Genomic DNA, 24,443 nt, shown 5'->3' on the forward strand with positions numbered 1-24,443 from the left:
CACTTGAATCAACACTATTGATCCAAATTTATGCCAATCAGGGTTTGGAAAACTACCAATGCTATTGGTTAGTCCTGCGGTCCCTTTCAGGTCTGCCTCACTTCCCTTTTCCCATGGCTTTGGGAAGCAGGAGGTTGAGGTCGTCAGATAGTGGATGGTTAGGGTTCTGGGCTGTGGTGCTGTGTGGAGTGGGCATCTGCACCAGGCCAGGTTGGGCTACCTCGGGGCTCTTTGTGCCTCACGCCCGTGCCAGCATGATGGGATCTGTGAGACTGCTGTCTGTGCTCATTACCTGTACATAAGCTCACCCAGTCTGTAGCTCTGCTACCCTGGGACAAAGGCTTGGCTTCACTCCTACCTGAAAGTATCAAACTATTCCCACTATTAGTAATAAATAGTTTATATTTTTCTTTAACCTATAAAATTACATAAATTAACTCACATTTTATAATATCACTTTTGAATAGTCATAGTATATGCATGTTTTCAAAGTGCTGAAGCATGAGTTAGAGAGGTAATATGATGTTGTATTAAGGTCACAGCTCAAGATTCACTGCCTGGGTTTGCACTTGTACCATTCAGGCAAATGACCTAAATGTGTTTGTGCCTCATTTTCCTCATTTGTTCAATTGGAGATAATTGTATTATCTACCTCATAAGGTTATTGTAAGGATTAAATAAGAACATACATATAAGCCCTTAGAGTTTTCCAGGCACCTAGCCAATGCTCAATAAAAATAATAATAGATATTAGTAAGATTTATTTGTAAATGAATAATAAAATATTTGCATCTGGTGAATAATGAGTGCTTGATATTTCTTCAGGGTTATAGTTTGCTATGACTTTTATAGAGAGTGTTCAGCATAATAAGCAATTCCTATAAGAGGAGAACATGTTTTGCCTGCCTTTTTCAGAAAGTATGTAATGGGTTTGATTACATGACATCGAAGATTGCTTTTTTATATAAGTACCTGTTTTAAATTTTGATTTCCAGATTGAAGCAGTCCCTAAAGATGATTCTGTATTGTCTGAGAGACGGAAAGAACTCCACAGGGAAGTTGAAGTAGCTAAGAGGAATTTGGTCCAACAGGTTAATATTCTCATGTTTCTATCTCAGAATGGTAATATGGTTATCATGATGATTCTCTTTTTTAATTTTTTTTTAATTTATATATAAGAGCAGAACGCATTACAACTCTTATTACATATACAGAGCTCAATTTTTCATATCTCTTGTTGTATACATAGTATACTCACAACAATTCGTGTCTTCATACATGTAATTGGATAATAATGATCATTGGGGCTGGGGATATAGCTCAGTTGGTAGAGTGCCTACCTAGCATTCACAAGGCCCTTGGTTCAGTCCCTAGCACCACCAAAAAAAATTAATAATAATAATTATCATCACATTCAACCATCATTAATTACCCCATGCCCCCTCTCTTCCCCTCTCACCCCTCTGCCCTATCTAGAGTTCATCGATTCCTCCCATGCTCCCCCTCCCTATCCCACTATGAATCAACTTCCTTATATCAAAAAAAAATCAGCATTTGATTTTTGGGGATTGGCTAACTTCACTTAGTATTATCTTCTCTAACTCCATCCATTTACCTACAAATGCCATGATTTTATTCTCTTTTATTGCTGAGTAATATTCCATTTTGTATATATGCCATGTTTTTTTATCCATTAATCTATTGAAGGGCATCTAGGTTGGTCCCACAATTTAGATATTGTGAATTGTGCTGCTATAAACTTTGATGTGGCTGTGTCCCTGGAGTATGCTGTTTTTAAGTCCTTTGGGTATAGACCGAGGAGAGGGACAGCTGGGCCAAATGGTGGTTCCATTTCCAATTTTCCAAGAAATCTCCATACTGATTTCCATATCGGCTGCACCAATTTGCAGTCCCACCAGCAGGGTATGAGTGTACCTTTTTCCCCACATCCTCGCCAACACTTACTGTTGTTTGTATGCATAATAGCTGCCATTCTGACTGGAGTGAGATGAAATCTTAGAATGGTTTTGATTTGCATTTCTCTAATTGCTAGTGGTGATGAACATTGTACATCATCTTCTGAGAAGTCTCTCTTCAGATCCTTGGCCCATTTATTGATTGGGTTATTTGTTTGGGTTTTTTTTTTTTTTTTTTTTTTGTGTGTGTGTGTGTATGTCTAGTTTTTTGAGTTCTTTATATATCCTAGAGATTAGTGCTCTATCTGATGTGTGAGGGGTAAAGATTTGCTCCCAAAGATGTAGGCTCTCTATTCACCTCACAGGTTGTTTCTTTTGCTAAGAAGAAACTTTTTAGTTTGAGTCCATCCCATTTATTGATTCTAGATTTTAATTCTTGTGACACAAGAGTAACAAGAAGTTGGAGTCTAATCCCACATGATGAAGATTAGGGCCTACATTTTCTTATATTATATGCAGGGTTTCTGGTTGTATTCCTAAGTCCTTGATCCATTTTGAGTTGAGTTTTGTGCATGGTGAGAGATAGGGGTTTAATCTCATTTTGTTGCATATGGATTTCCAGTTTTCCCAGCACCATTTGTTAAAGAGGCTATATTTTCTCCAATGCATGTTCTTGGTACCTTTGTCTAATTGTAACATAATTGTAGTTTTGTGGGTTAGTCTCTGTGTCCTCTATTCTGTACCATTGGTCTTCCAGCCTGTTTTGGTGTCCATATCAAGCTGTTTTTGTTACTATTGCTCTGTAGTATAGTTTAAGATCTGGTATAGTGATGCCTCCTGCTTCACTCTTCGTGCTAGGGATTGCTTTAACTATTCTGGGTCTCTTATTTTTCCAGATGGATTTCATGATTGCTTTTTCTATTTCTATGAGGAATGTCATTGGAATTTTGATCAGAATTGCATTAAATTTCTATCGTGCTTTTTTGAAGTATGGTCATTTTGATAATATTAATTCTGCCTATCCAAGAGCATGATTCTATTTTTTTAAGATAGGATTTCACTGTGTTGCCCAGGCTGGCTTTGAACTTGTGATCCTGCTGCCTCAACTTCCCACATGGCTGGGATTACTGGTGTGTGCTCCTGATCCAGCTTATTGTGGTATTTTTAATTGTGCTCCATGAAATCTCATCAGTAAAAGTCATCAAGGAAATATTCTATTTAATGTGGGTGTATTTCCTTCTTTATAAAGTTTTTCTCAGTGCTGGAGATACCAGAGCCTCACACACGTTAGACAAGTGCTCAACTACTAAGCCTACACCTCAGCTACATCTCAAAGTTCACTCCAACCCCACACTAAGTTTTGGGGGAAAAATGATGTATTTGATCTGGTAAAATGTATACAAATCAATGAGACTTTAAAAATAAAAGGGCTATTGACTACTTTAAAAATAAACAGTAACATGTGCAGTGGCACACATGTATTCTGGGCCAGCATGGGCAAATTTATGAGACTGTCTCAAGATAAAATAAAGGACTGGGGATATGGCTCAGTGGTAGAGCTCTTACTTAACATACATGAGGCCCTGAGTAGAATCCCCAGCACCAAAACCACAACATAACAAAATTTAAAGGCTGGAGATATAACTTGGTGGTAGAGTACTTTCCTAGCACATGCAAAGCACTAGGTTCAATCCCTAGTACTGGGGGGGGGGGCAGTAAAATTTTTAAAAATTCAATTTTTGTTTATTCAAGCTACTCTTGACAAATTTGAAAACTTTTTTAATCTCATAGTCATTTGACAACAGGCTAAGAAAATTTCATTGTGTTAACTCACTAGCTTGCACATTCTTTTATTGAAAAAAACAGGGAAATATGGTGGAGTTGCTTTGTTTTATATTTTAATAAATCTACACAGGATTACAAAAGTAGTCTAAGATACTATCTTCATTATATTCCTTCAAACAAATTATAACTATGTTGTGGTTTTCAAAAGAAAGTTCTATCAGAAGCTGAGTTAAAGTTGGTAGAAAAGCAAGTTATAGAAGAAAACAAGCTTTTAAAAGAGCAAGAACACTTCCGAGAACTGCTGTTCCACCTTGTCCGTATGACACAAATCAAAATTGATGAAAAGGACCAAAAGTCCAAGGATTTCCTGAAAGCTCAGGTAACTGCACTTATTACTACAAAAAATTCTGAGGGGGCTCATTTTGGCGCAGTGTTTATCTATTGCTGGAAATCTCCTTCATATCCCAGTAACTATAAATTTTTCATGAATGAGACTTGTTCATGCACAGAAAAATAGTTCTAGAATTCAATTAGCAATAGTCAGCAATCTACAGAAAAGAAAAAAAGAATCACAGTAAGCAGAGGATTTAAACAGTTGGTGATTTCAGTACAATAACTGGGTGGGTTTGGGGGGGTCCCTCCAGTGGACAGGGCAGGCAGGTGCATGGGCCACAGATAAAAACTGGGATCCATCTCTGATCCCACTGTGATTTGCCTAGAAACAACTTGAGCAGTAGCATTTGACAATTCCCCCTCACAGGTTTATCCAGCAAGCATCATTCAAACCAGTACCAGGATACCCTTGCTTATTGCTTCTCACTCCATGATTTCTCACAGACTCCTGCAGAGTACCAGAGAGGGCCTGGTACAATATCCCAAAATAAAACCTTCCTGTCATGCTAGCTAAAATTCTAACATTAGAATCATTTGTTCCATGTAAGGATTATATCCAGATTATACCCAGAATTCCTCAAAGGATATGATATGACATATTACTAAGAGTATTTGAATTTATCATATGAGCCATATATTGGCCGTTTCCAAGTGAAATCTTTGTTCTTATTTTGGATAAGTATTTATATAGGACAACACTTCTTCTCATTTTCCAGAAAGAAAAAAAAAAAAACTCACACCAGAGCATTTGTAGCAATGGGATTAGATTTTGCAGAGAGAAAGATCTAATCATAGCAAACTCTTCACATCCTCCATTCACTATTTTTCCATCTTAACATTTGAGAAACTGAAAGAAGTTCATCATAGTTTACACAGGGGAAGATGGGAGAAGGGATGTCAAATGGCAAATCCAGAGAGCAGGAGAGGTGAGATAGGGAAGGTTACTCAATCCACATTTTGATTTTGATTCCATCATGAAGACTGCAATAATCCCAGTAGAGTCCCTGGGACAGGTGGATTCCAACAGAGTAAAGAAGGGGAAAATGGTTGCACGAATGGGAAGGAAAGGCAACCAGACAGGAGAGAGGGTGTGAGGGGAGGAGCAGAGTAGCAAAATCAAAATGAGCTCATTCATATTGAAACATAAGATATTTCTTCCTTTTGAGATCTGGAAGCTGATAAAGGGAAAATATTTATTCCTTGAGTGTTCTTAGCAGTGGGAATTGCTCCATTAAAGCTATAGTTTGCTGTCATTTCTATAAGAAGGCATTAGAGCTTATCATTTTCCTTTCATTCAACATCTACATTCCTTTTTTAAAAAAAGATAAAAGGTATAGAGGAAATATAGTGTCATCTATCACCCCCCCAAAAAAAAAACAGAGTAGATGGAACTACATTTTTATACCTATTTAATTATTCACACAGTTACCTAAATATTAATTTCTTCTTTTCCATTCTGAGAGTTATGGAAAAGCACTTTAAACATTGCTTCAGCCTCTCATGAAATATTGGAGGATTTCATGCATAAAAATTTTCGCAGCTTCCTATAAATCATCTTTGCTTGTCTATCTTCCAGAAACTTTACACTCACCCTGTCCAGTGATGCAGTCCACAATTACTCTTCTCTCAATAGTTCCTCAAACCCAACCTGTACAGACAATCTCTTGTCCTTATGTTACCCTTTGGCCTTGCCCATTTGAACCAGTTCAGCTAGCAATTTTCAGACGTGCCCGGAGTCTCTCCACCCAATCTACACAACCCAGCATGCCAAGAGAAATGATTCCTTCACCGATGGGAATGAAGTGGGGTTCAGCTGGGGGTATTCATATTATTTCATATATAAGTTTTATATTTCAGCAAAAATATAACAACATTGTTAAAGAAATCAAAGCAAAGGATCTTGAAATCAGAATATACAGGAAGAAAAAACGTGAAATTTATCGAAGGTAAGGAAAAAAATCACATGGTTATCTATTTGGTGGGGCAAAGTTGATTTTTTTATTTTACACAGTTCAAAAAACTTTGTATTTTCACAGGCTCAGAGAGTTTGCAAAGTTGTATGACACAATTCGAAATGAAAGAAACAAGTTTGTTAACCTACTTCATAAAGCTCACCAGAAAGTAAATGAAATAAAAGAAAGGCATAAAATGTCATTAAATGAACTGGAAATTTTAAGAAATAGTGCCATTACTCAGGACAGGTAAGAGTTACAATAACTATAATCCTTTGAAAGTCATACTGGGGAATCTTAAGATCGAAAATAATAGTTTAGATTGCTGGGAAAGCCCTATTTAAACACTGTTTCCCAGATAATAATCTAAGCTTCAGAACACAATTGCTTATGCTTGTTTGGGAGACACACTTTTTTCTTTTTCCGTATTTTTTATGGATGCATCATAGCTGTGCATAATGGTGGATTTGTTGTTACACGTTCATACGTGCACACAATATGACAATATAACTGGACTGTTATCCTTCCCCAGTATTTCCCTTCCACTATACTGCTCTCCTTTCAATTTTCATGAAATTTTCCCAACTACCTTCCTTTTCTTTTTTCCTCTCTAGCTTCCACATGAAATAAAACATACAACCCTTGACTTTATTTCCCTTAACATAATATTCTCAAGTTCCATTAATTTTCCTGAAAATGACAATTTCATTCTTCATTATGACTAAATAAAACTCTATTATGTATGTATATCACATTTTCTTTATCCATTGCCGGACAAATATAATGTATAAGTATTTAATATGATTTTATGATTGTCATTTGCCCAATTAGAAAAATTCAACTCTGGTAATCTGCACTTGTTAGAAAACAACCAAATTGTTTATTAGTCTGCATCCTCTGGTTGTAGATTTAAAGCATCTAATGAAGCTACAGGAGGCAATACCGGAGAGCAATTAAGAGAGGGGGCTTCCTAGATGCAGATCCCAGCTCAGCCACATACTAGCTGACTGACCTTGAACAAGCTAACTTTTATCTCTAGACTCACTTTCCTTATCCATAAGAAGAGTCTTTATTGCATAGGATTTTTTATTATTATGTGAGCTAATTGGTATAATAACACACAGAAGGGTGTCTGGCAAATGGTAGTTTTATTGATTTATTGTTTGCCATAGGCTACATTGGACTCTTTTACCCATGTTAGATCCTGATCTCCTGAGTCTACACAATGTGAACTTTTTCCGTTGGCTTTTTATTGTCCAGTTTCCTTTAATAAACACATTACAAAATGGCTTCATTTGGAGAGTGGTGGTATAGAAAGAAAAAATATAATTTCCCAATCAGGTTCTCACCCAACAGGAAAGTTAAATATCATTTACAGAGGCTGTGATCTCATGCAGCACCAATTATGGCCCACACTAAAGTGCAGGCACCAGCTCAGGTCCAATAGATGCCTTCAGATAGGACCACCTTGTCCTCAGGAGAGCAGCCTCTGGAGGACAGCAGAGCAAGGATGACTGACTATAGTTTCTTGCTTTGACAAAGGGGGGAAGGAGTGGCACAACCATGGGCACCAAGGAAAGGTGTCCTATTCTGGTTGGAGGGAAGAGTCTGAGACCTGGGATGATTACAAAAACTCCTGAATGGTACCCGGAGTATCACTACTATTACTACTGTCATTTCAAGAGCCATGTGAAAGCAAGAGCTACTTTGAAATGCTTATGTCTCAGAAGTCCTCATTAGACTCATAATCTTAGCCACTGTCCCGTTATTTTAAAAGAAAACTACAAAATTCTATGTTGAAACATGCCAACAACGTTACTATCAGAGAGAGCATGCAAAACGATGTGTGCAAAATCTTATCAAAACTTCAAGAAATGAAAGAGAAGAAGGAAACCCAGCTAACCAGCATGGACAGACTTGCCAATACGATCACAACGATAGAAGAGGAGATGGTGCGACTCCGCAAAAAGTATGAGAAGGCTGTGCAGAGGCGAAATGAAAGGTAAGGGCCAGGAACCTAGTGTGAGAACAGGGTACCAAAGTATGTGACTTAGATATGTCACCCTTACTCCTCCTAGATTTGACAGGAGTGAGGGACATGTGACATTCAGATTTCATTAGCCTTTAGAGGAGGTCTTGCCTAAAAATAAGAACTGCTATCCTTGTAAAAGAAACAGGCAAAGAGGAGGCGATGGGAGGTTATTCACTTTTAAGATCAACGTCTTTTCTCAGGCTACCATTCAGGATATCTCTGATAATATCAAATTCTTTTCACATAATTGACATAAACAAACTGGTATTCATTTTGGTGACAAGTTTGATCTTATTACATTTATCAAAGCCATTCTCTTAGCTCATTTTCTCAACAATAAGACCCTTAAATGGTCTTATTTCTTCCAGGCTGCAATTGTGCCATTAATAAATTTATATTCTAGCAGTTTCCCCCAAGTTGCTTGTGCCCTAAGAAACTGGAATGTGTGGTTGTAGAGCCCTGTAGTAATGATGCCTGGTATCCGATTTTTTGTTCTGTGTGAGGCATTGGAGTGCTTGACCATCAGACTACAAAAAGACGGTAAAACATTGCCCCTCACTTCTGCTGAGACTATTGACATGAGAAACTTTGACAGAGAAATAAAGGTGGAATTCTGGGTAATGCATACACAATGGGTATAGAAAGACCTTTAGGGTCCTTGAGTAGCACTTTTTCTAAGGGTAGATGAGTGTGTTCTCTGAGCGGGGGTAATATATCTTATTTGGTTCCTAAAACAGAACAAAGCATTTAAGCAAATGCTTTGCTCCCAGGCCCCGGCCAGACCAGAGCTACAGGAGTTAGTTAGAAATTCCTGTTTCTTTCCCATAGTCTCCTCTCGAGGAGGGGATCTTGGGGGTCACCCCCACTCATCAGCATGATTACAAAGGGCAGATTTTTGCCTGTTTATGGGGAAATTAGCATCAAAAAATATTCAACTTTAAAAGAACCTAGTGGGCCTGGCAACTTGATATAGAGCAGAATCACCCCCAAAACACATTCTCTGGCCCCCTGCCTGTGCACTTCTGGTCAGGATTTTGTTGGCAAATCTGGCCCAAGAACAGGGTCTGCAGAAAATCAGACTATGGGATTACTTTGTTCACACATGGGGAATGACATTCTTTCCTGCCCCCCAGAAAACCTTTGAAACCCACAGAGACACTGCAGCCAACCAATCACATGGTTGGCCTAAGTGTCAAGCTGCTAAACACACCTCCAGGAAAATCCAGCGTGCAGTTTTAACTAGAAAAACATCAGTAAGTATCTCCCACCCTCTGGAATTTTCCTGTGTTGTTTATTTTGTACCCAAAGCTAAAGGGAACTACAGTTAACTAGTGAAACAGTAGCTTTAGCATTCACTTAACCTCTTCCTTTGAATTTGACCACAGTGGTGTTCAGCTGATTGAGCGAGAAGAAGAAGTGTGCATTTTTTATGAAAAAATAAATATCCAAGAGAAGTTGAAACTAAATGGGGAAACTGAAATACATGTCCTGGAAGAAAAAATCCGATTCCTAAAACTGAAGATAGCCGAGAAGCAAAGACAGATTAGTGTGACAAAGAAGTTACTGCCAGTCAAGAGTGCCTTGGATGCCGATCTTGCGGTGCTCCAGATTCAGGTGGGAGAGCTGTCCTGGACACTTGCTCACATCATTTGCATTTGTGTCTTGCCTTAATTAGTTTGTAGATCACTTGAGTTCTTGCATGTAAACCAATTCATGCTACTCCTGGTGCCTGTAGCAACCTATGAATAATGTCTTGTTTGAAAATACCTGTAAACACTACTCGGGGATGGAATCCGAGAAGGCTTCATAGCTATAGATTTTTCTCTCATGAAGCATCTCCTGCTTTCCCCCTTTTTCTAGCTCAGCTTCCTCATATCTTAAAACTTCAGCAATCTAGGCTGTCAATAACCACAGCATAATTATGCTGCTTGATGCTTGCTGGGAATAGCTTGGGCACCCTGTGTGGTCCTCTTGTCCTCTGGAGCAAGTGATTACCTGAAGCTTGCTGCTTATTAATGTTCAGTCACACAGAATGAGATTTAATCTCTAATTCCCCTATAATTTAATAATGAACAAGAGGTTCATGTGGGGACTTACCTCATCAGACCAAACACTCAGTGCCTGTTCCACTTCTGTGCCACATCAGTGCAGCCTCTGGACTGGTCCCTTCCTTAGTCTACACCTACTCAAGATCAAAGCCTTTGAACAGATTTTAGTGAAGACCTGAGGCAACTCTGTATGGGGTGATGTTACAGAAAGGCAAGGAACTTCAAATTAGATCTAAGAAATCCATGCCCTTCAAAGTCCTTTGGGGTCACTCTGTCTCAGGGATGCCCCCCACCCCCAGGTGCTTTGCCCCATGCAGCACCCCCACCCGGCTCAATTTCACTGACTGGTCTTTCATCTCCCATTTCCCTCCATAGCTTCATTGTCCCACACTGTCCTCCAGTCACTGAATTTTTTATAGTAATTCAGCTCTCTCCCAAAATGTAGCTTCAGGTCTGTCTTTGCCCATTCATTCCCAACTATCAGGATGTCCAAAAAGACTTTAAATTCAGTAAGATCAAAAATAGAACAATGTCTTCTCTGTGAGCATATTCTTTGTGTGGATCACAAATCAATAATTCCATCCACTGAAAATTGTTTTCAGAAAAAAATACTTGGCATTTCATTAGATAAAATCATCCACTGTGAAATGTGAATGCAGTTTTACCCAAAAGGAAAATATTTAATACTACTTGTCGTGCATGACGGTGGTGAGCCATTGTCATTTTGATTGCATATTAATCGAAATGTGTGCTACATATTATCAGTTACCTATTTTAGCAGGGTGAACTCTATGCTTAGGAACAGTTGAATAGAAAGTTTCCCATTCATCTTCAAACTGCATTTAAATGTTTGTCTACTCAGCACTAATTACACATGCTCTGGAAGGATGTGATGCAAAATTTCTAGCTTCAAGTACACCATGTTTGCACTCTGTCCTCCAGGGCCGGATCCTCATCATATCCTGTTATTGGTTTCAGATGCAGTGTTTCAGCTTTTTTTTTTTTTTTTAAGTCATCTTTGTTGTATTATTTCAGAACTCTATTAAGCTTCCCCACCACCATCACCACGTTATTTGAAACAGTTTTTAATTGCCCAACAGACTAATACAGAACTATCATGAGTCATGATCTCCTGGATTCTGTAATAACAACTCCATTTTAGGGATCTTAGAAGTCTCTTGAACTATTTTAGGATACCAAGACACTTTTATAGAGAGAAAGTGAACAGTTTTTCCTCAGATGCCAATGGGGGAATAAAATGAAGGCACTTTGATAAACACTGCATTTTTGTTTCTCAGTTTTCTAGTTAAGGGAACATTGTGTTAGCAAGAACTTAAAATCTTAATATAGAATTGAAGTATATGTGGGATTAAGTGCTATTAAGGAATGTAGAGAGGGAGGAAAAAATTATTACCATTAAAAAAATTTTATGAGGAGGAGGAGCATTGATTGGAATTTTTTAAATCCTATCTGTGCCACTCTTGGGCATGTTGTAAAATACTTCAAATCTGTTATCTCATTTGATGGATCAACTCTATGGATTAAGCCTTATCTTCCCATGTGACCATCGAGGAAACTAAGGTTCAGAGAAATGATTTGCCTGATCACATAAGCCTTCAGTAGAAAGTTGAAATAATGCCTCTTGATTGTCACCATGCTCCACATCTCTCATTATAAAGAAAAAAACTAAGTGTGCCTATCATTTCTGTGTGAGTGTAGTATTGTTTCTTCATCTATCTCCAAGTTTCAATGATTCAACAAATATATACACAAATTGATATATAAAGCATTATATTAGAGATTTAACAAAAATATACACATGACTGATGCTAAGAGTGTTCACTGTGTGACCCCATAATTAACAACTTTCTTCTTTTGGAGGATGCCATTAAGCCTATTGCCAGCAAATGGTTTTAAAGTGGAGTCAGCATATTATATGCTAGCTACCCTGGGCTCTGTAACAACTGTAACACAAAAGGATAGGCTATATACTTTTGAGTCCAGCAACCACGCAGTATCCCACACAAAATGGGAAGCAATCGAAGGGCTCTTTGTAAACTCAGCTTTTTCTCTGACTCAGAAGCCAGACTTGTCTTGCATAGTCAACCCAAGGCATCATCCTCATGGTCCCATGAGTGAACAGAAACACTGTTAACCACAAGTCCCAACTTACGGGTGTTAAGAAAACAGTTCTCCTCTACCCTTGCCTGGGTTGGGCCTACTAAAGGGCTCTAGAGACCCTGGCCACACAAGCCTAAGATTTACTGAGCTGGAGAGTTCGTTTTAAAACTAATGTTTGTTTGTTATTTAACAGTTTTCACAGTGTACAGACAGAATAAGAGACCTGGAGAAACAGTTTATAAATCCTGGGGATAAAAACAGAATCCGTCTCCTTCGAGGGAAGGACCTGACCGAAGCAGAAATGATCAAAAAATTAGATGAGGTAAACAGCCTTGCTTCAAACTGCATCTACTTGCCTCTTGTGTACAGTTTCAGAGATACCTGTGGTCCTGTTTCCTGTTATGCTGAGAGACCTATCCATTATTCCAGCCACTCATAGAGTCCTTTAACTGTAACCTAGTAAAAATTTCTAAACTGGATTTAGACACTTACCAAAAGTAAAAGTCCAGTGCCTTCAAGATTCCTAAGACATCATTCCCTCAGGGCTAAAAGCAACCATTTTGACTTCTTGAATGAATAGATCAATTTGTCTTACTGATCAAAAGAATGATAATTTTGTATACTGGGCAGAGCTAGAGGTCCAAAGTCTACCATGGAGGTAAGAATTTCCAGTGCTATCTGGAGCTATTGAAAGAAGCACTGGAGAGATTAGGCTTTACATCTAGAGAAACAAACTATAAATGACTGAGAGAATTGTCCAAAACAAGTTTGCCTTGTTCTCAGAATGAATTCATTTTACAATGAGAAAACCTAAGCTTTTCAAAACATTGGAGCTTCATTTGGCAAGCAACTACTCAACTATTACAAATGTGGACGCCTGATGGAACTGGGCCCTAGTCCACCAGAAGGGAAGAACTCCCAGAGTTATCTGGAAGGGGCTGGGGCATGGGAAGTCTTGACTTGGCCCAATCTCCAAAAACTTGCAACAACTGAGAAAGCAATGTCTCTCCACTACTGGGGGGTGGGGTGAGGGTCAGGTAGTACTCCAATTAGGAAAGAAGATTGTGCCTTGCATGAGCGTTTTCTTTTTTCTTCTTATTGAAATTGTTTTCAACAGCTGGAACTACAGTTGGCCAAGAAGGAGGAGAAGTTACTAGAGAAGGATTTCATCTTCGAACAGGTCTCCCGACTTACAGACAGGCTCTGCAGCAAAACTGAGGCCTGCAAGCAGGACACGCTGCTCTTAGCCAAGAAGGTCTGCCTAAAGCCCACCCTCTCTCTTCTGCTCCTACTCCTTTATTAGCTCTCATTTTCCAGGTTGCCTGGTTTATTGAGAGAAGCACTGGAGAGATTAGAGAAACATAAAACTGTAAAATGACTCCGAATTGTCCAAAACAAGTTTGTCTCGTTCCCTGAATGAATTCATTTTACAATGAGAAAAACCTAAGCTTTTCAATAATAGTAAATAAGTTATCAGGCAACCACTCAAGTATGAAAATTGTTATCTTTGTATTTCATGCATAAAATTAAATCCTAATGTCTTTTGAACAGAAGGCCTCACTTATCCAATGTTTTGTAGGAAAGACTTCAATTCTGAACTCAGCTTTCTTGAAGAGCAGAACAGACACACTATACCCAGGCTGACTACACCATGAGGTGCAGCCACCACCAACAAGGAAAGGCCAATAACATGGAGCTTCAAAATTACTGGGGGCTGAACTGCTAAAAGCTATGCTAAAAGTTGCTGTCACAGGAAGGGAGGTTGGGGATTCAGACATATCAGGACAAGACTCAGCACCTTGAGCAATGAGAAGATTGGTCATTCACCTAGCTCCTGTAATCCCTGGCAGCTTCTCGCCAACACAGGGATTTCAGTCACTCAGCCACTGTCACTGAACTCTTGCTTTGTGCTACTCTCATGCTAGGCTGTGAGGGCAAAAACAAAGAGGAAGGAACACCTTGTCCACCCTGTATGATGTTCAGCAGGGGAGACAGAAGATGACAGCTAATGGTAGTGTCTATATCCCAGATTGTGGGTTCTAGAAGGCAGCAATAGTTTCTCATTCTTAAGTTTCCCCAGTGTCTCACATGTACTAGACTCTAGAAAAACATTCATGAATACGTAATCCTATTCTAGAAAGCTTGGGTACACTAAATAGGAAAGATAGTAAATCTTAGGGTACTTTCATTTTTATTTGGTTTTTATATTTGTCCTCTGGCCACTTCTAATAGACTGATCTGTCCAGTGGCAGCTCTATAGTCCACAACTTTACCTCATAAAATAATCACTAATACTTACTTAAGCTCATGAATTTGCACACCCCATGTTTCTGTAAATGTTGCCACCTTCCTTCTGCAAAATGAATTTCCCTTCTTGAGGAAAAGTCATTTTCTTTTTTCTTTTCTTTTTTTTTTTTTTTAATGAGGGCTGATTTGTCAAAGCTCAATGTCTCCCTGGAAGGTACCTGAGAAATGATAATAGTGACCACTTTGACATGGCCAGGAAAGCTCTAGCACAGCTGGGTAAGATACAAACTGTTAACTTCGGCCAGAACTGAAGCATTAAGACCATTCTCCCTTCTCTCTTTCTCACCCCTTAAAAACAGACACTAAACTTCCCCTCTATGCTGTTCACTGTAAAATCAAGTAACTGATGAACATTTTTTTCTTCATACACGAGGGTATTGGGCTCAATCCCTGAAGTCTCTTTCATTTCTTATTTTCCATAAATTGTTAAACCTTCCTTCCTTCAGGTAAGAATGCTGCCCCCTCACACACACACCATTTCAGACAGCCAACAGACTGCCATTTTCTTAAAGTCTTCATGGAATGTACATATTGACTAAACCTTGGGCTCTTTGATTCTAGATGAATGGCTATCAGAAAAGGATCAAAGATGTTACTGAAAAAATAATGGCTCTTGTTGCTGAGCTGTCCATGAAACAAGCCCTGACCATTGAACTCCAGAAGGAAGTCAAAGAGAAAGAAGAATTCATCTTTTATTGCAATTCCAGGTTAGAAAAAGGTCTGCCATTCAACAAAGACATTGAGAGAGAATGGATGAAGGTACTTCGAGATGAACAAATGTATGAAATGGCCCTCGCTGAAAAGTTTCGGGTAAGCTTTGGCTCCCATATTACATTTGTAAAGTGTGCCAAGAAAGGCCAGACACAGTCACTATAATCCCAGCAATTGAAAAAGCTGAGGCAGGAGGATCACAAGTTTGAGGCTAGCCTCAGCAACTTAGCCAGACCTTTTCTCAAAAATAGGAAGGACTGAAGATGTAGCTCAGTGATAAAGCACCCCTGGATTAATTTAAAAAAAAAAAAAATTTTAAGGGTGCCAGGAAGGGCTGTTTTCTGGGGACCAGTCTTCCTATGTAGGTGGACTATTCTTTATTCAAAATGCTTGGGACCAAAAGTGTTTTGGATTTTCTCAGATTTCAGAATATTTGCATATACATAATGAGCTATCTTGGGTATAGCACCTATTTATATTTCATATGTACATTACACACATAGTCTGAGTTTTTACTACAACACCTGGTGATGTCAGCTATGGAATTTTACACTTGTGACATCCTGTGTTCAAAAAGTTAGGACTTTGGAGTATTTTTGGATTTCAGGTTTGGGGGTTAGGGATGCTCAGCCCATTTATGAAAAATGTCTTCCTCTCCTACACACGGTCCCAAAAGACATTAAAAAGAAACTTGCTATATTACATAGATAAGTCAAAGTATAGCAGTGCACTTGAAGAACACTCAATAAGCATCAAGTCCCCTCCCAGTCCTACTCCCAGGGCTCCCACCAGCATGGCACTGGCTTCGTCCATAGGTTTCCAGTCTTTCTTCTTACACCCTTGCTCAGATACCTGCCTCTTCTGTGTTCACAGCACATTGTAAACTTCCAAAATATCATGCATATCAAAGTGATTGCCACTGCCTTCTACAGACATCACACCTGGTATGCATCACAAGCCTCCAGGCCACTCCTTTCTTCTCCCACCTCTGGCCTAAGTCTCTTTCTACCATTGAATTCATACACAAGTTTGGTGCCCCGTTCTTCTGTCTACCCTCATAATAAGCTTTCAGTAGATTAAGATAGAATCAAGCATCTCCTGCCAAGGAGATGGCATCCTGGAGTACAATTCAGACTGTCAAGTGAATGTCCCTAAAAGGATCACTATTTATCACTAAGCCAAGTAAAATATACAGTCTGAATCCATACTAGGACTACAGAGCACAGGGTCTGATTTGTAATTTCCATACCATCTGGGATGAGCTTTTCCAGGACTATACTTTGCTGGGACTATATTCTTCATCATGTAGAGTTTATATTAGTGCCCTAAGATTATTTTCCAGAGGCACAGACAGAAATATTGAAGACCTTGAGACTCAAACCGCTGACCATTTCTCTCTTCTGGTTCTATTTATTGTCTAGTCTGTTGTAAATTTGCTCATCAGTCACTTAGCAAAGAAAATATTACTGTTTTTTCTGCCTTTGTAAAAAGTGCAGAAATAATTAGCTCTTGATGAGAGACTGATGTTGGGATGCAGTGCTTCTAGAACCCAACAAGCAGTTTTTGATAAACCCTAAGCCTTAGCCTCATCATGATGCTTAACCAATACAGCCCATAGCAGTGAGTCGCAATGTGGGGGGCGGGGATCCATCCTCCTACCCTCCTGTCCCTTTGGGGCGGATCATTGAGCACAGCATAAGGCTGCTCAGCCTCAGTTGTGTCTTTGGGGATCTGAAGGTGAGGTAACTTTAGAGTTTTCAGAAAACTGAAAGAAAATAATTCTTTGCAGGAGTTGCAAGAAAGAGATAATCAACTGCTGCCCAATGGTGTTTACACATCAGCAGAGCAGCGTCCAAATGCCTACATTCCGGAAGCAGAGGCCACTCTTCCTGTGCCAAAGCCATACGGTGCTCTGGCTCCTTTTAAGCCCAGTGAACCTGGAGCCAATATGAGGCATATAAGGAAACCTGTTATAAAGCCAATTGAAATTTGAATGTGTAGACCAATCCAGGATTCCTCATTTCTACAGCCAGAGCACGTGAGCATCATCATTCTCACACTGCAGATCAATGAAGCGCAACCAGCAACAGTACAACTTGGTTCTTTTTACACTAACCAACTTCTGTGTTTCACATGATGTTGAGAAAGACACAGAATTGCCCCACACTTCAAAGCAAATATTTTAATTACTCGTGTATTTTTCACTCTTCATAGTTTCAGAAATATGTAGTAGGCAAGGTGCTATAAAAGTGCAGAATAAAATAACTTTTCATCGAAGTATAGAATTAAATTCTTTTTCAACTGCATACATGGAACTTAAGATATCCCAAGGATCACAAAGCATAACTCAGTTTGTTGAGGTGGCACCTGAATGTCATGTTAGTAAATCTAAATCAGGTAAGAAGCAGTAGCCAAGCTTGTCTTTTTTGATGTTATAGTGATTCTTTTTCACACGAATCCTTTTGCCACACAAATATTTATGTCCTAATCTATCTTTCTTACAAATCCGGATTTTTCACATTATCTGTAAATCAAATGATTATTTTAAGCTCTAATAACAGATTTATCAAAATCTCAAATTAAATACTATATTTACAGTTTTGCATGTGAGAAGACCTGAAAATGAGGCCAATTCTACTTACTACTCTAATATTACTGTATTTCACCAAGTGTATTTTCCTAATTCTGATTTCTCATATACAAGAATATACAACTAGGTTGAAACATATGTTTTTATAGTCACTGGTAGTAATTATAATTTTATTTCACAACTCTTGGGATGAGAAATATATCCCTTTATTTGGATAAATATTCTGTTCTAAGCCCCTATCTTGTCAAATTGGAAAATTTAATTTCCTTCTCATTCTGAGTCCCAAATCTAACCTAATTGCTTTGCAGAGTTATTATAAAGTAATTATTTGGGAGTGCCTTTGATAAGTAACACTGTATCAACCATGTAGTTAATAAATGAATGCTATATACTTAAAGAGAACTGTGCTGTAGAAACTAGTAATCTCTTTAAGGACTCAAAATATATGCACATAAGTTTAAACACCATAAGTGCATTCTACTGTCATGTACAACTAATTAGAACATATTTTTTAAAATGTTTGAAGTTCAAACACCAAAAAAACAGGAAACACCTTTTTAAAAATCACAAGGGATGGATATTTAACCATTATAATGTATACTACTGATTGAGAGAAGGTAGGTGCCACCATGTGTTGAAATGACCTGGATTATACTCAAATGGAACTTCTTTTTTTCTTATTTAAAGTTTTTGTAATTGTAAGTGGACAGCATGTCTTTATTTTATTTGTTTATTTTTATGTGGTGCTGAGGATCAAACCCAGTGCTTCACATATGCTAGGCAAGCGCTCTGCCACTGAGCTACAGCCCCAGCCCCATCAAACAGAACTTCTAATCTGGCCCTTAAGCATGAAAAAGATTTTAACAGGTGGAGAGAGATTTTAGGTGAGAGAAATAGCTTAAACAAGCTGTATTTATGTCCCAGTGAGCTGGCCTACCTGCAAAAAGAATGCTTATGGTATACAGGGTCAGGATTTGGAAAAGTTGAATGTTAAGGAGTTAGAATTTTCTTTTACTGAATAGCAAACTATTGAATGATTATGAGCAGACTGATAGGATCAAACTAATGTTTATCTTAAATATGTGTGTGAAAAATTAGGCTTTAGACAATGACAATTCAAAAAAGACCTCATTCAAAAGAATCAGCACTGCATTGCTGATTTGACTCCAAGATCTTGAGGATTGGTGACTATGAAGTGTTTGAACAAAAGAGGAAATTCTATAGGTGAGGGCAATTTTTAGAACACAATAGTGACTTTTTTTTTTTTAGAAGAAAAGTTGAATAATCATTGGTAATATTTATAATCATTAAATTTTCAAAGAATACTAAAGAGGGAAAAAAAAGCATTATAAGCTGAGTCCCAGAAGCAACCGTATTTATGGGTCAGAATTAAGTCACTATAAGAGAGAAAAACAGAAAAATGGTACAACTAGTTAAGGTGTCCTGGGGAACACTAAAGGAACATGTTCATGGACTCAAGATTCCTGGATAAAAAGGCTATGTTCAAAAACAAGAAGAGTCAGACCAAAGCTGTCAGCATTTGGGTTTTTTAATAGTATAATACTAAATCAAACTTTTATAAATATAAAAAATTAAATACAGTTCCATCTGAATTATCACAAAGACAAACCCTACTCTATTACATGTACAAATTACTATGTTACAAATGATGGTATAGTGGAGATAGATTTTTATCTATCCAATTTAAAAAAAACTCCTTTTCAAGTAAAATTCTTACACAATATTTCTTCTGCTTGTTATTTTAAGTTTTTGCTGGCCTAAGCACTATTTCCTACATTTCTGAAGTCCATTTTATTTCAAAGTTCAACAGAAACTAGCTCTTGGTCTGCTTGGCCACTAGGAAGAGCACTGTTTATGGCACTATAGGTCATCTTGGACTGTTTATTGGTTGTTCAAAACTGGAATAAGGTTAATTCTGTCTAAACAAGGACCAAACTGAAATTCAGACTATTCAACAATATATTCTGATTTTTTATCAGTTTTAAATATTGCTAAAGAATTATCAATATGAGTAAGGTTAATGAGCAAGATTAAAATATTACAAGTAGTTACAATAGAAATTTTTTTTCTTTTATAAGTCCAAAAGCATTGTGGTGTGTTTCAGAGCTGCTTCCTGTATAAATTGCGCATCCACATTGTCATGTCCTTCAAAATCACACAGAGCTGGGGGGAAAAATGTGTATGTGTGTTACTATAGAACCGAGGAATATTTATAACTTTTTCCCATAGCTCATTAACTTTATATTTTATCAAAATACATTCTCAGAATGTGTTGTGAAATTTCATCAAACTTCAAGAGCATTCAAATCAACTACACAGGATTTAAACTCTTTTAAAACATCAAAGGTGATTATTCCTTTTGTAATTTGGGCAGTAAATTGTGTATGGCTAATGAAAATCAACTGCAGTAAAGGCCTACTTGTAAAGTAAGGCATATTTTTGAAAAGAAAATGGTACACAGAAGTGAATAGAGAATGACTGATGTGTCAAGGAGAAAGCTGTGAACAGAGGGCTGAATTACCTTGACTGGAGGACTCCAAGTCAGTCAGAATTTCAATGAAGTAGTTCAGAGGCAGAAATTCTACACTGAATGATGACTTGTCCATCATAGAATTCCGAGACTAAAAGAGAAACCACTTCTGGTATTAACTGATATCTCTGAAACAATCATGCATTTAAAGTCATCAGAATTACAGTTACTGTCCATGTGGATATGTTGACACTGGGAAACAGGATACAGGAACATGGAAGGGCTGTGTTTTCACAGACTCACCTGCTTTTTATAGTTCTGAAGCAGTTGGGTCACATGGGTCCGTGAAATGATATTGGAACTCATAGGATGATCCCAAACTCGACAGATCTTCTGACCAATGAGCTATCATGCAAATTGAAAATTGTATAAAGAATATATCTCATAGTTCATTAAATATACCTTATGTGTTCATAATTTTAAAAGTAATATTCCAAAATTACTAGCCATTTTAAAAGAAAGACTACATTCCTATGAAGTATGCTTCTGAGTTTTGAATTAAGACTCCCCTCAAATGCTACCTTGAGGAAAGCAGTTGATACATTCATGCTGCCGAATTCTTTTTCTGAAATGGAGTTATCTGCTACTCTTAGAAGCTGGAAATGTGTGTGGCAAGCCTAAGTGATATTTTAAAAGCAAACAAAAGGTTAAAGGCATGTTTATATCAACTTCTCTGCCCCTGTCTTACCTAGGAAATTTTTATTCACTAAGTCTGAGGCCAAAAAAACAAAAAAAATCAAATTTATAGACCAAACTAAATGTTCAGCAATGTTCCCTAGAGAGACTGAGCCAGGGAAAATATGCTTTGTTCTCTATTCTTGCCTTTGCTTCATTAAGCCTGTGATGGACAGAGACTATTACAAAGTGAGACCACTAGGTTCAGAAAGGGCCTCCCTTGGGGAGGATGGTGTCAAAAGTACAAGCACTCAAGGGAGGTAAACCGTGGACAGGGTACCTAGGCTCTTAGGGTCAGGAAGTAGTCGGAAGACTTTGCTGTGGAATTCTGTATTTTTTCGTGGTATTTCACACTTGGATATTAGTGCACCCCTCCCCCTCAAAAAAAAAAAAAGAAAAGAAAGAAAGAAAGAAAAACCTCCAAGGAATTCCTTTAACTTTTTCCCCTCATGTTTCTCATTTTTCCTTTGACCTGGGAATGTTTTCCTGCTGGAAATGTACTAAGAGGAAATACAGTTCCAGAACCTTCTGACCTCACCTGCATTTAAATTTCTTATCAGTTTAAATGCCAAAAGCACATGTTTCCCCTCTCACTCCTACTCAGACTCAGATGTAAATATTAGTGTGGTTTCCTAAGAGGAGAAAATGGCTAAATGTTCTCAGTGGACTATGCCAATACTGTGCAAAGCCAGAAAAGCAAGTACATTGTAGACCTAACGGGCAATAGCCAACAGAGGGGTGGGGGTGGATAGGATTTCTTGAGAAGAACTGGGAAATGAAAGACTTCAATTACTTAGCCAAAAGCAAGTAAATGCTCTTACAAAAAGAAATTGAAGGAGGGTCGTGCCAAGACTTAAGGGAAAATAAAATTCAGGATTACCGGAGGAAGTCGTACAAGGATGCTGAATTTCAGTTTTTCATTCTTCTCTGAATTATCCAGATCTGTTAGAAAGAGTTGGCAAATAAGACAAACAGTCTTTAACACTTTAGTGGTTCATCCTGATAATATATATTCCAACTTTATATTCTCGATTTAAGCGACACTTTGAAAATTTTAGGTGGGTGACTAAATAAGAAGGGATTTTCTGTAATAAGCTGCCAATCACAAAGCAATATTATTGATTAACTTAAAACAGAAGGTACTTTGAGGGATGGCAAACATTCTCATACGCATTAACAAAATTCATCTACTAAAGTACCACAATTGAGAGTGACCTTATTTAAAAATCAAATTCATATAAGTACTGCTTCTCTCAGTTTTTCCTGCATTTCAAGGCTGAGATGATGACAGTCAATCAGCTGTAATAAGTAAGCCATTTTGTGACACTTTCTTGAGAACAAACCTACAGGGTCTCCTATTCTCAAGTGCCCTTGTGCATAGTGAAAGCCCCAAAGTACTTCTCAAGCCACACCAAATAGCTGTGTGTTGCTTGAGAAGTTCTTCGGGGCTTCTTGAAGAGCTAAGGTACTTTACGTTGGCCCAAAGGTGGTCACAGGCAATGGACTATACTCAACAGGACTACTTGCATAATTTGTGGGACCAGTGCAAAAGGAACATGTTCAAATATTACAAATTTCAAGATCCTCTGCAGGGCATTAAGCCAAGCCTGGGACCTTTCTTAGTGCAACAGGCTCAGTGTGACAGCCACAGTTCACACACCCAGAAAGCCAGCTCTGGTGGTGCCCAGGCTGGAACCAGCACACTTATATACTCAGGGCCTCTTACCTTTTATAAGCCTTGTGACTGCTGTTTCAGTGAGAAGCAACACTCCATTATCAATATAATCCAGCAAGTTGTGCAAAGGGAGACAGTGGACTCCAAGGATCGTGTGCAGAGTGTGGAAACCTAGGATGAGTGATCCAAAGAGTAGACACATCAGCTGGCATCTCCAACATCCCAGAGGAAATGAATCCATCCTTGTTAATAAAGTTCAGTGCTTGGTGCCTAGAGACAACTAAACTCCTTACAGACAAAGTCCAAGTTTCCTTCTTTATATTATCAAAACTAAGTATCACACTGGATATATAGTAAGTTCCCAATAATTAGGAATTTCCTTGTTCTTGGGTCCTCTCAGCAAAACAAAGGCAAGGTCTACATAGTGTAAAATTATTTTATGGTTTAGTAATATTTGTAATTCAACAGCAAGATAGTGAAAGAGAACTATCTTTCAAATTTATGCCCAGGCTAAAAGGTTGTTTGGATAGAGACTATCTTGCTAAAGGGGAAAAAATTGGACCAGAAAGTAACAGTTTATGTGCCTAATTTCTAGTTATATCCTAGAGAAAGGCTTCTGGAGTCTACCCAAACTAAATTATAGAAAAGAATGAATATACATGCCATGGACAGAGAGCAAATCTACAGGGATTCAAGAGAGGAGCAGGCTGTCTCTCCAGCCTAATTAGCCTCATGGGGAAGGTTAACCAAGCACAAACCCAAAGCTCTATATATACTATTAATGCAATGGTCAGAAGCAAGACACATGGAAGAAGATGATATCAGACCGAGAGAATCAGAAAAGCCCTCTTGGAAATGATGGTGTTTGAGAGGACTTTTGAAGAGTAAATGTAATTCTCAGAAGTGGAAATGAGGAAGAGAATATATTTAGTGGAGATATTAGAAAATATCAGATTAAGCATGAGCAGACCTGGGCTAGAATCCTGCTGTGTTACTTACCAGCTGTAAGTAACTAAGCTTTTCTGAGTTTCTATTTCTTCAAGTTGAAGTAACCTGAATCCAGGCCAGGATCATAGCCTACGTTTTTCACAATGGTACCACTCAGCTAATCAACAACATGGTTTAGATCTGGAATGTCCCCCAAAAGTTCATGTGTTAAGCAATGCAGCAATGTTCAGAGAGGAAATGGCTGGGTCATGAGGGCTCTAATTTCATCAGTGGATTGATCCATTTGATGGTTAAATAATTTGAATGTATTTAGTGGATAATAGTGAAAACTATAGACAGGTAGGGCATGGCTGGAGAAAGCAAGGCACTGATGGCATAGTCTTGGGAACTGTCCCAGCCCCTTCCTCTCTGTCTCCCTCTGCCTCCTGGCTGACACTCACAGACCAGCTTTCCTCTACCACACCCTTCTGCCATGGTGTTCTGCTTCATCTCAGGCCTAGAGCAATAAAGCTGGTGGACCATGGACTGAATCCTCTGAAACCATCAGCCAAAGTAAATCTTTCCTCCTCTTAAGTTGTTCTTGTCAGGTATTTTGGTCACAACAAAAAGCTAACACAATGGATGAATGGACTGATATATGTGACTAAATAAAATCAACTGATAGCATTATATAGTGACAGCTATCATACAGCTTAACATTTTTGTCTTTTTTTTTCTATTATGACTAAAAAGCTGACCA

General features: G+C 38.2%; 2 protein-coding genes across 4 annotated transcripts in view; one reads left to right on the top strand and one right to left on the bottom strand.

Moving 5' to 3' along the window:
• Ccdc146 (coiled-coil domain containing 146) overlaps positions 1–17,258 on the top strand; it is a 134,651-nt gene extending 117,393 nt beyond the window's left edge. The window contains exons 10-19 of the mRNA XM_076862492.1: positions 996–1,091; positions 3,910–4,080; positions 5,952–6,040; positions 6,131–6,295; positions 7,824–8,048; positions 9,464–9,692; positions 12,441–12,569; positions 13,365–13,502; positions 15,116–15,364; positions 17,055–17,258. Of these exons, the coding sequence (XP_076718607.1) occupies positions 996–1,091; positions 3,910–4,080; positions 5,952–6,040; positions 6,131–6,295; positions 7,824–8,048; positions 9,464–9,692; positions 12,441–12,569; positions 13,365–13,502; positions 15,116–15,364; positions 17,055–17,258 (1,695 nt within the window). The remainder of the gene's footprint in view (positions 1–995; positions 1,092–3,909; positions 4,081–5,951; positions 6,041–6,130; positions 6,296–7,823; positions 8,049–9,463; positions 9,693–12,440; positions 12,570–13,364; positions 13,503–15,115; positions 15,365–17,054) is intronic.
• Positions 17,259–19,388: 2,130 nt separating this feature from the next.
• Gsap (gamma-secretase activating protein) overlaps positions 19,389–24,443 on the bottom strand; it is a 96,748-nt gene continuing 91,693 nt past the window's right edge. For 2 of the 3 annotated variants that reach the window (XM_076834975.1, XM_076834965.1), the window contains exons 27-31: positions 22,808–22,927; positions 21,962–22,023; positions 20,650–20,751; positions 20,398–20,497; positions 19,389–20,039 (exon numbers count right to left, since the gene is read on the bottom strand). In XM_076834975.1, the coding sequence (XP_076691090.1) occupies positions 19,948–20,039; positions 20,398–20,497; positions 20,650–20,751; positions 21,962–22,023; positions 22,808–22,927 (476 nt within the window). In that variant the 3' untranslated portion in view covers positions 19,389–19,947. Of the gene's footprint in view, positions 20,040–20,397; positions 20,498–20,649; positions 20,752–21,961; positions 22,024–22,807; positions 22,928–24,443 lie in introns of those variants that run through there. The other variant, XR_013088812.1, reaches the window with a different exon arrangement.

Source organism: Callospermophilus lateralis, chromosome 1, assembly GCF_048772815.1.
Source record: "Callospermophilus lateralis isolate mCalLat2 chromosome 1, mCalLat2.hap1, whole genome shotgun sequence".
NCBI classification, from domain to species: domain Eukaryota; kingdom Metazoa; phylum Chordata; class Mammalia; order Rodentia; family Sciuridae; genus Callospermophilus; species Callospermophilus lateralis.